The 11,739-nt window shown below is 41.8% G+C and overlaps 1 protein-coding gene across 2 annotated transcripts in view; it reads right to left on the reverse strand.

The window, feature by feature from the left end:
- Positions 1 to 6,335: 6,335 nt before the first annotated feature.
- The window catches only part of Gtf2b (general transcription factor IIB), a 17,395-nt gene continuing 11,991 nt past the window's right edge, over positions 6,336 to 11,739 (reverse strand). Inside the window, exons 3-7 of one of the 2 annotated variants that reach the window (XM_055614320.1) lie at positions 10,850 to 10,983; positions 9,568 to 9,714; positions 9,306 to 9,435; positions 8,085 to 8,366; positions 6,336 to 6,740 (exon numbers count right to left, since the gene is read on the reverse strand). In XM_055614320.1, the coding sequence (XP_055470295.1) occupies positions 6,607 to 6,740; positions 8,085 to 8,366; positions 9,306 to 9,435; positions 9,568 to 9,714; positions 10,850 to 10,983 (827 nt within the window). In that variant the 3' untranslated portion in view covers positions 6,336 to 6,606. The remainder of the gene's footprint in view (positions 6,741 to 8,084; positions 8,367 to 9,305; positions 9,436 to 9,567; positions 9,715 to 10,849; positions 10,984 to 11,739) is intronic. The other variant, XM_055614321.1, reaches the window with a different exon arrangement.

Raw genomic sequence — 11,739 nt, forward strand, 5'->3', positions numbered from 1 at the left:
ACTATCCAAAATCCACAGATACTTAGATTACAACTCAACAGGAACAAAATCACCGTTATGAAATAGCAACGAAAATAATGTTATGGATGGGGGTCACCATAGCATGTGGAACTGTTTTAAAAGGTTGCAGCATTAGGAAGGTTGAAAGCTACTGGTTTACGTCCTCTGAGAGAACATTTTAAGTTGGGCCTAAAGCGAGGACACCTGTCATCTTTACCTCATTTCAGCAGTGTACTGTACTTATCATAGTCCAGTATTCAAAAAGAAATAAAGCTATTATTTGTAGATGAATGTGATTGTCTACTTGGAAACTCAGGAGGTCTGAACATACAGCAAAGCAGTAGGATGCTTGTGTAGCATGCTCAGTCCCCTTGCCTCATAAGCCAGATGCATATACTTGCATCCTAGCAGTGGGACTTGGAGACAGGCAGGTTAGCCTATATATGACTTAAAGGCCACCATGGGACATGTGAAGACTGGAAGAGGCCATGCAGGAGGGAAAACTCAGGGTTACAGTTTGCTTAACAGCAGTGGTTTATTCAAGATGTTATGTGTCAGCATGCCATCAAAATACAAAATATCCAGTGGGCTGCAGTGGTGGTGAATGCCTTTAATCCCAACACTCAAGGAGGTAGAGGCAAGGGGATCTCTGTGAGTTCGAGGACAGCCCAGTCAACATAGTTGGTTCCAGGACAACCAAGGCTGCACAGAGAACCCCTACATGGAAAAACCAAAAAATAAAAAAAAAATATCCTAGAATCAGAACTTCTACAACAACAGCAAAAAAGCCAGTTAAGAGAAAAGTCCTATTTTGGGAGACATTAGAGAAATCAGGTACATAACTTATAATATGATGTTTCTCTCAAATTAGTCCATAGGTTTTTCTGCACAGCTCCATTTCGGGTCCCAGTCAGTTTTTGTGGATCTTTGCAAGCCCATGTTACCTGGAAAAAGTAAACAGTCTTGAATAGACAATGATGAACTTCCACATACATGATGTCTCTTGCAACTACTCCCAATCACACTGAAAATTAACCAGAAAAGTGTTCCTCCTCCTGCTACTGAACCACTAATGTGAGCTTGGACAGTTTTGTGGTATGAATGGAAAATGTTCTGGGCTCATGTGTTTGAACACACTTGGTCACCAGCTGATATGATGCTGTGGTTTTGAGAAGTTGTTGATCGTTCAAAGATGAGGCCCTGTGGGATGAAGTGGGTCACTGTGTCAGGTTTTAAGGTTTAGTGCCCCTCCCCAGTCAGGCTTAATGCTTCCTGGCTGCCCACATGACAGAACCTGCTGCCTTGACCTCTTAAATGTTCAGGATCACAAACTGCTTCCTGCTGTGACAAACTCCTTTTATCACTTCTTGCTAAGTACTTTCAGTGACAGCTCCAAACGTTCTGACTTAATAGAAGTATGTGAACATTTCATCCCCATGATTTTTGTTTGTTTGGTTTGGTTTCTCTGTATAATAGTGCCCTGGCTGTCCTGGACTCACTTTGTAAGTCAGGCTGGCCTAAAACTCAGAGATCCACCTGCCTCTGTCTCCTGAATGCTGGGATTAAACATGCGCACCACCACGCCTGACTAGCCACCCTCATGGTTTTATCTGTCAATTTTTTCTCATTTTCAGTTTTTAAATCTTGAGCCTACATAGAACAGTAGCCTAGGAACTTGGTTAGTACCTCTGTGGAGTTATTCTTGAGATCCTCTAAAGATAGACAAGGCCTACACAGCTTAACCATCTGTGTATTTGGTGACCGTTAAAAATTGTTTAGAGGCATCATTGAATATCTACCATTTCCATGACACCATTTGGAATCTACAGAGAACAATAATAGCCTCAGTCCAAGCTAAAATGCTGATGTCATGGTCAAAACTCCAGCCCCCATTGCATAGTGAAAACTAGATAGGATGTGGAAAAATAAAGCAGAAGCTTAGTGCAAAGATTCTGTTTGCTGGGTCAAACATTGGAAGGATTTTGAAGGTTTGAAGTCCATTGTTGAGTTTTCTAATGGCTCTTAGCTATAAAGTTGAAAGGAACTCAAAATGTAGTGAATGAGGTTGTTACAGGCAGCTCTGAGGACTCAGACCAACCAGCCTCAGCCTTCAGTGAAGGTTTTAACAGGACTGGCATATGTTCACCTGGGAGCTCCATGAATTTTACATCCTAGACCTGCTTTATTCAGAGTATGGAGCAAACTGCCCCTTTGAGTTCACTAACAGCACTAGTCTGGTTCTGTTTTGAGTGGCTTTAATTCCATCATCTTTGGTCCTTTAAAACACTATTTTTTGGCAGAGACATGAAATTCAGCACATTACATCCACTAAGTATTTTGCATACATATAAACTGTCTTTCTCAAATGTTTTAAAACTAAACATACTATCAAATAAGACTCTGAGAGAAGCAGGCTTTCAAAGACCAAGGAAAGGGCATGAGAATTTTTCTTCTGCAGGAGAAAAGTATCACACACAGTTCAAACAGCAGTTAAGAACTTTCTGATACTTCTTTCATGAAATTCCCTGCACTCTGCCCAAAGGTTGGCCATAAGTCTCAGCATCTGCTTTGATACCCTGTAGGGTAGAGCCTTTCAGAGGCCCTTTGTGGCATGCTCCTGTACTGTTCCCTGTTTTCTCCTTCTGATGTCTATCTTCTTTGCCTTTCTGTATGGGGTTAGAACATTTAGCCAGAGTCCTCCTTGATTAGTTTCTTTAGGTGTATAGATTTTAGTAGGTGTATCCTGTATTATATGTCTAATATCCACAGACCTGGAGAGGACAGGAGCTCTACAAGGAGAGCAACAGAACCAAAAAATCTGGGCACAGGGGTCTTTTCTGAGACTAATACTCCAACCAAGGACCATTGATGGAGATAAACTAGAATCCCTGCACAGATGTTGCCCATGGCAGTTCAGTGTCCAAGTGGGTTCCATAGTAATGGGAACAGGGACTGTCTCTGACATGAACTGATTGGCCTGCTCTTTGATCACCTCCCCCTGAGGGGGAGCAACCTTACCAGGTCACAGAGGAAGACAATGCAGCTACTCCTGATGAGACCTGATAGACAAGAATCAGAAGGAAAGAGAGGAGGACCACCCCTATCAATCAGTGGACTTGGGGAGGGGCACGTGTGGAGAAGGGGGAGAGAGGGTGGGATTGGGAGGAGAGGAGGGAGGAGGTCACGGGGGATACAAAGTGAATAAAGTGTAATTAATAAAAATTAAAATAAATAAAAAATGGAAAAAAAAAAAACTTCCTGATAGCTGACAGTGAAGGTTCCTGGAAGATAAAGTGCCCAAAGAGGGTCTGAAATTCTTCACTTTGCACATGCGTTGACCAGTAGGCCATTTACCTCTGTCCTTTTATTATAAATAACAAGCTGGCAAACGTGCTTTCCTGGGTCCCGCTAAAGCAAATTAATGAAATTAAAGTAAGCTTCAGTTTTCAGCCAGCTGACATCATGAATAGCAAACTACTGCCTATAGTTTGCATCTAGAGTGGGGCTCAGTTTTGAACCGATGGAATCAGACACTACCTCCGGTGGGCAGTGCTAGAATTTATTCCCAAGTAATGTCTGTTTAGGTATTTTACTTGGCATCTAGGGTCAAAGTGACAGGTGAGAGAACTTTTTTCCTCTCAAAGTCATCCTTTCATTTGCTGTCAGTCAAAAGCCTCCAGTAACTAGCTTAAAGTCCTCTCCCCCCTACCACAGACCCTGAAAGGGTAATGAGGGAAGTATGTGAAAGCCCAGGTGTCTCTCTGACCTGAAGATCAACTGACAATGCCGTCATTGTGATGCCAGGCAATCCTGATATCCTGGCATAAGTGTGGGTATCTGGGACGGCAAGAGCAGAAGGATCAGGGTCAGGGAATCTTTCAGTAGCTCCACAATTGGTGGATGAGATTAAAATCCAGCAACGGGAAAAGTCAGAGCCATTGGCAACTGGAAATATTAGCATGGGGCCTATAACATCTTTTGCCTGGATTTGGACCAGATGGGTACAAGGCTGACCCCTTCCAGTTGTTCATCATGATAATTAAAGTAAATCTCACACCTGTGACAGAAAATTAGCTCAGGCCCCAAAGACAGCCATGGATAACGTACATTCGCTGCTGTGAGCACAAAGGCTTACTATCAGGAGGCATCAAGTTGCAGGAGTTTTTAGTTTGCAAAAATAGCTAAAGGTCAATTTCTAGTTATTAACTCTGTCACCTGGCTGATAAAAGTTAACTTTTCTTGCACATGTGTGGTGTGCTACATACACATTTGTGTTCCCATGTGTGCGGGCATACATGAATGTGCATGGAGAGTCTCAAGTTTGACCCCAGGTGACACCTGACCACTCTCTACCTTATACACTGACTTAACCAAGGGCTCATCTGTCCTGCCTAGCCAACTTGCTCTTGGTGATTCCAGTGGCGTCTCACAACCACCCAGCTTGCAGGTATTCTGTAGAGCAAAACGGTCACGTTTGTATGACAAGGTTTTATTCCTTTTCTCCACTCCCTCCCCCAATACTGTTTTGTTTCTTGTTTCAAGTTAAGGCTTCACTCTATAGCCCTAGCTGTTCTAGAACCCACTCTGTAGACCAGGCCAGCCTTCCACCACTTCTGCATCCAGAGTGCTGGGATTAAAGGTATGTGCCATTACCACCTGGCTAGAATGTACTCTTACAAGCTTTTCCTAAGAAGCCATATGTAAGGTTTCCTTCTAAATAGTCTCTTTAATAATAGAATTCTACTTGAAAGATCTAGCTGACCTCAGTACTTGAGGCAAACTTCTTGTGAAATTATCCCCTGTGGTCTGGCTTCATAGAAAGAGGAGTTTCTGTCAGAAGACCTCAGTCCTACTTCAACTACTAAGCGAATGTGGGCAGATCTTTTCATTTCTAGAGGCTTCTCTGACATAAGGAGTGGGGTGAGGACTGTGACAGGGCAGGATAGTGAAGTTCCTCCATCTTGCATTCTTGCTAAGACCATTTCAGGTTTAACTAGAATTTGATCTCTTTGGTGGAGAATCCCATGGCAAACTACCCAACTCTATTCTAGGAATCCTTGGTCAAGATGCCCCAGCTCACTTAGGTTCGATTAAACTGCCTTTTTTAGAACCCCCTTCAGCTAACCACTTATCTTCGCTTCTGTCAAATTGCTTCCTTACTTAAAGCCACCCCCTACGCCCATAATTCCAGAAAACTTATGGGGGTTCTATTTTCCAGCTCTCCTGAGGACTGAGTTTAATAATCGACAAAGCTACACTTCTAAAACCTCGATGTGGTTGCAGATTGCAATTTCTCTTAGTTGGGAGCTGTGTGATCCTCACCAAAGCCCAGGACAACTGAAATAAGAAATACTAGGGATGAAGAATGGCGCCCAAGAAGGAAACATGGAAAACAGCCTCTTTGGCAAGAAATAATACTGGTCTTCACGGTCCCATGCCCATCCTCCTTCCATGAGCAGAATGACAGTAGGGGTAGAAGTCTTCTATGAAGCAACATGTGAGCCTGCCTCCCAGTGCTAGTGTCTACGAGAGTGAGAGCCAGCAGTCCACATGAGTGATGTCTAACAGAGTTATCTGATCCAATTAAAGACAGCAACATTTCATTAGTTTTCCAGTGCCTAGGTAAGACACCTTAAACACTGACATGCAAAAACCTAGACTACTGTCAATGCAGGCTGGAGAGATGGCTCAGAGGTTAAGAACACTTGCTGTTCTTCCAAAGGTCCTGAGTTCACTTCCTAGCAACCACGTGGTGGCTCATAACCACCTATAGTGAGATCTGGTCTGGTGCCCTCTTCTAAAAGAGATGTTCAGGCAGAATGCTGTATAAATAAGTCTTTACAAAAAAAAAAAAAAAAAAAAAAAAAAAAAAAAATGTTGTGAATGGTGTGACTAATTTCTACACACTCCTAGGGTCCAGTAATCGCCATACAAATCCCATTAACATAACTAAGAAAAGAATCATAGACAAGCTGATTCTGTGAAATAATTTATTAACATTCCAAATTTAAACCTGTTGGTCTGCTGTTATTTCATTATCCCTTCTGTCCACTGAGCTCAGTAAAAACAAGCTTTCACTACTGCAAGAGCTGATGCTTTTCAAGGCCAGCTCATCACCTCTCACACAGTTTCTTCTGTGTGCATGTTTTCAATACTCTCACACTCTGATGTGTTGTAGATGTTAACAATGCTTCTCAAGCTCTGTTTCTACGACTATTGAAATAAAAGAACCTAAATATAAAAACAATGGGAAACAAGGCTCTTAGCACTATTACCTGTAATCATATACAGGACTTATTATATATTATAAATTATAAATTTCATGTAACAAAAACTCAGTTTTGAAAAATGCTTTATTTGAGAATTACATATTTCAACATCTTCCAAAATACTGTTTCCTAGATCACTAAAAAGAAAGCAGATTCAGTAAGAAATTTAAATCATTAAATACGTTGCACTAGTATATACATACAGAATGCTAAGCAATAATATTTAGCTCTGGAATGCGTACCATCTTCTTTGTCCTCATTAAAGGCTCAACCAGCATTGTGTAGGCAATGTACAAAGTTCCATGTACATAACAGTGTGACATTTAGTTGTCTCAGCTTATAGCTGGGGTAATTTGTCCACTGGGGTGTCAAACTTGAAGTCTGAAGGGAAGAGATCTGGAGCCCGAGGGTAGATCAGTCTGTAGGACTGTCTGATTGTAACATCAGCAACACCAGCAATGTCTCCGATTTCTAAAAGACAAAAAGCAAGACATTCAGTTGATCTGCAACACCTCTTTCCTCTTACCAATGGGGAAAACAGAAAAGTCCTCCAATCTCACTTTTTAGGATTAAAAATGGAAGGAAACACAACCTAACAGGTAAAAGCAGGAGTCAAAGTCCATATTAAAAATACTAATGGTAGGCCTCTGTAAAGGTATCTTAGGAATACTGAAAGATGTGAAGCAACCTAAAGGCATGGCCCTATGGTGACAGATACTGTGTTGCTTTGGACAAGTACTGTGTTGCAGGGCTGAGACAACACACCATGTGGAAAGCCCTGGGTTTTCCCCAGCACATCATAAAGATCCTGAGCTAGATGGCAAGTTTACAGCCAGCTCGGGATGTAAGACCTTACCTCAAAAACAACCCCAAAACAAACAAAAAAATGGAGACAGAACATGCACGAGGCCCCATCTTTCCCTTAGGGATGACTGACAATTGTGTCTGGGGAAAGGGGTACCTGTTGTAGATATTTTGGCTTATGATATGTACACAGGTTTTTGTTAAAATTCCAAGTTGGGGATTTTTAGTTTGTCCACACCTGATAAGTGTGGAACAGTGGTCTTTGCCAGGTGGAAGTAGTTGAATTCTGAGGACTTTGAGGGATGTAAATATGACAGCCCAGAGGAGGAAGGCAGCTGCTTGAAGAAAGAGTGTTTGCTCCTGGTTTGTCCTGCTGCTGCATTTGCTGCTTGCTGATTGGCCAGTTACCTGGACTGTTGAATTTCTAAGTGACTGGTATTGGTGTTGCCTCCAAAAGAATCCTACGACTCTACCCAGCAAGAAGTGGCAGAGAGAACTCTGGCCCCTGTCTCTACTAACTTCTTTCCCTCCTACCTGGTGTTGGGGGGTTGGAAGGAAGATAGAAGCATTTTATAACCCTAAATAAAGTAGATTTGCTAAAAAAAAAAAAAAATCCAGGGCAACAGATGCCATTTTCTTCAGTGATGTGACCATGATAAGCTGCCCATCCTCCAGGAAATAAATACCCCCCAAAAGACACAAATTAAAATTAAAAAATTTTTAATTTTATTATGGGAGGAGACTTGTACATAATTCTATGCCTCTAAATAATCACTTAAAAGCAAAATACTGTGTTTTCAGGTATTTTGTTTTGGTTTCGAGATGCTGGAAATAAAAACTAGGCCCTCAGGCACACTAAGCAAACACTCCTTTTGACGGTCAGGAGGGCTATATATCTCATCCTCTTTCCTTGTTCTGAATAGTTAACCTGCTTCATGGGAGATTAAAAGTAAAACCACCACACTCCGAGCCTTGCCATCTCGCTGGCACACTTCCTGATGAAAATCCCACCTTTCTGTGTCCGCTTCTCAGCTGATGCCTGGGAAGCCATGTAAATAGCTGCTGCCGCCACAGAGATCGGGCTTCTGCCAGGAACCAAGTCCAGCTCCACTGCCTTGCGGGCTATGTGTGTCGCTGCCATCTGCACTTGCTTGGGGAGGCAAAGATTGGAGCAGAACCTGGACATAAAGTCTCCAGTTGTGATCAGATCCACACTGGTTTCCAAAGCTTTCAAAATCAGTTTAAAACAGCGGCCAATTTCTTTCTTAGAAATTCGGGATACAGCACAGATTTCTAAAAGAAAAAAAAAATTTTTTTTAACTCATAAGCCAGAGTTCATTTTATAATTTCTCTCTTTTTATTATAAAAATAAAATATTCTAGTTGTAAAAAAGTCAATCAAGGCTTTAAGACAAAGCCCTAATCCTCTCAGCAATACTTCCCACGGAGTTTATTCATTCAAAATTTCTTGGTTTATATTTTCACCACACTTTAAATTTAGGTTGTATTCTTTCAAGATACAAACTTATCTAGTCCAATTTATATGAATAAGTTTCTCCAACTAATGAAAAACTTCCCTGAGCCTTATACATGAACCCTTGTAAGTGCTGTTCTAAGGAGGAACACTGATCTGAAGAATGCAAGCGCACACACACTCCTTGCATTGATCTGCATGGGCACTAAATAAGCTGAAACATGTGTGATAAACTCATCCCTCCTCATGTTGACAAAGGAAAGCTTGTGAAAGATACTCATTCGATATTGTGAGTGTAGTCTCCAACCTGGACCTGGGCAGTGAAAGTCAGTGGATCCATGTATCACAGCAACACTGGAGTAGGCTGGCCTGTGCCCCTGAGTAAACACAAGCTCACAAAAGCCAATAGATAAGTCAGAGTTTTTGGTCTGGACTTGACTCGCTCACACTTAAGACTGGTGCTAGTAGTAGTTGTTTTCCTCACCAGCTGCCAAGGTAACGCCAAAAGCCACTGCAGCATATGATGCTGGGCCCTAAAGCCCACAGAACAGTCAGCTTACAGTGGGCTTCCACAGAGAATGATGCTACCTACAAAAGCAGCTTGCCAGAGGCATGGCCAAGAGGACTGTCAAAGAACAAGATAACAAGGCACTGGCAAATGCTGTGTGCGTGGATTACTGTGCCACGGTGAAGACAAGCACTAGCTCTTAAGTGTCAGAGCTGCTGTCTGAGCTCTACGTGGTGCAATGGAAGTCTTACCTTTAAATGTCCTCGGAACGCCTTCTTGTCTACAGGCGATGTACAGGCAAGCAGAAGCTATCGCGTCATTAGCTCTTCCCTTCAGGCTCTTCTGCTCATATACTTGCTTGAATAAATTATTTGTTCGATCCTTCAAAGCAGAGAAACTACGTTTAATTAAGTCTAGGCCATTTAATTACTTACAGTATCAAAATTTTATGTGTTCATTAAATTATGCAAAGTAAATGTCAGAGTGGCTTAAAGGAGGTGGACAGGAACTTACAACTATATTGCGAGGGAGGTTGATTCTGTCTGCCATGGTCGTGATTTCCTTGAATGCATTCATCATCGCTCTATCAGAACTACTCATTGTTCTCCGATTCTGATACTTAGAATTGCCAAACTCATCAAAACTTGCAGCTCCCGTACCCTATAAAAGATACCATCTTGCTAAACATTTTTTGGAAAATTTAAACAGACAGTCTCTATGAAAATATAATTTACACAATCTGACTCTATATGCCCTGGGAGTCTGTCTGTGGAGCCTGTGCCTCAAACAGAAACTTCCATGAGAACATGCTTTAAAGAAACTGATTTCGGGGCTAGAGAGATGGTTCAGAGGTTAGGAGCACTGTTTGCGCTTTTTGAGGTCCTGAGTTCAATTCCCAGCAACCACATGGTGGCTCACAACCATCTATAATGAGATCTGATGCCCTTTTCTGGGTTGCAGGCACTGTATATGTAATAAATAAATAAATCCTTTAAAGAAATAAAAAATTAAAATATTAAAAAAAAGAAACTGGTTTCATAGACACTTAAGTAAATCTAAACAATTGTTCAAGAACACAGAAAATGGAATTATATGCTGTTTTAGAGTTTCACAATGGCACAAACTGTTTTTGTTTGTTTCTTTGAGACAGGGTCTCACTATATACCCCTGGTTGGTCTATAACTGGCTATGTAGCCTGAAGAGATTTTTCCAACCTGGCCTGCTGCCTGCAGAAAACTCCAGGATTGCAGTTCTAGGAGTTTGTGCCTACAGTGGGATGTGGCCTTTGGCAGAATCGTTACTTGGGTCCATCACTGGTTCCCCATCTGGGGTAAACAGACATTCAAGTGGAAAATTCTTTCACAGAAAGTACAAAGATGGTAACTTTGACTTTGTAATTGTACACATCTGGTTGGTTGGCTTGTGTGCGTGTTTTCCAGTGAATGAGTGGTGCCACTGGAGGCCAGAAGGGTCTCCCCGGACCGTAGTTACAGTTTGTGAGCCTCACTGCAAATGCTGGGAATTGAACCCAAGTCCTCCAGTAGAACAGCCAGTGCTATTAATCCCAGCCCAAGACTATAATTTTGATTTTATGTTCTTCCCTCCATGATGGTGAAAACAAAACAAAACAAAACACACAAACAAACAAAAAACCACACACACACCAAAGTTGGTAGACTTTCCCAATGGTAACATTGGCAAATCTTATTCTCTGGGTTAGTGATACTTTTGCAAAGATCCTACCTTTCCCCTGTCTAGTCTCCCCTTTATAGTTCTTGCTAAGTAGAACTCTTACCTTGCCAATCATAGTAGACAAATCTCCATCACTCAGAAGAGGATTCTGAGAGTCTCCAACTCGAGATGGGTCTTTTGTTGCTTTGTCATTGCTGAAAGTTCTCCATTCAGATCCTACATCGATAACCCGGTCCCCTAAGGAGGCAAGCACAGTTACACACTTAGCCAGGACCAGGACGGAGCTCCCCATGTTAATGGTAAGCATCTCAACATGGCCACTCAGGATCCAGCTTAGATACCATGGCTTACGTGTCTGCTCTGAAGCATTTACCAACTATGCCAGTCTAGTAATGAGCTATATGTAAACAGTATGTTGTCATTATTCACATCCCAAATCTTAGAAGAAAAGATTATAGTTAAAAATAGAGGGGAAAAAAAAAGCTGGTATAATAGTATATGCCTACAACCTGAGCATTTAGACAGCTGAGTCAAAATAGAGCAATCAAGGCTATACTGACTACATATACATAGGAAGACCTTACCTCAAAGATCAAAGCAAAATAAGAATACTATTCTTATGTGATACAAAGAAAAATAATGACACCAAATGGGGTGGTGCAAGCATTTTATCCCAGCACTCAAATGGTGGAGGCAGGCAGATATCCACAACCCCAAAAATTCCAGGCCAGCCAGGGCTACACAGTCAGACTTTGTTACAAACAAACAAACAAGGAGGGAGAGGGAGAAGGAAGGAAAGGGGTAGAGAGAGAGAGAAATTAAGAATAAAAATTTAAAGGCAGACAGGCATACGTTTCAAGCAAAGAGGCTGTGCCTAGGTATGTGGTATCGAAACACCTGACATGAATAGGTCTGACTGGCCACTGTGTTAGTAGGAAGAGCTCTGTGTCTGGAAGTATCTCTGAAGCAGAGAGAGAGAGAGAGAGAGAGAGA

The sequence above is a fragment of the Psammomys obesus genome, unplaced genomic scaffold (genome assembly GCF_907164565.1).
Source record: "Psammomys obesus unplaced genomic scaffold, mPsaObe1.curated_primary_1811, whole genome shotgun sequence".
NCBI classification, from domain to species: Eukaryota; Metazoa; Chordata; class Mammalia; order Rodentia; family Muridae; genus Psammomys; species Psammomys obesus.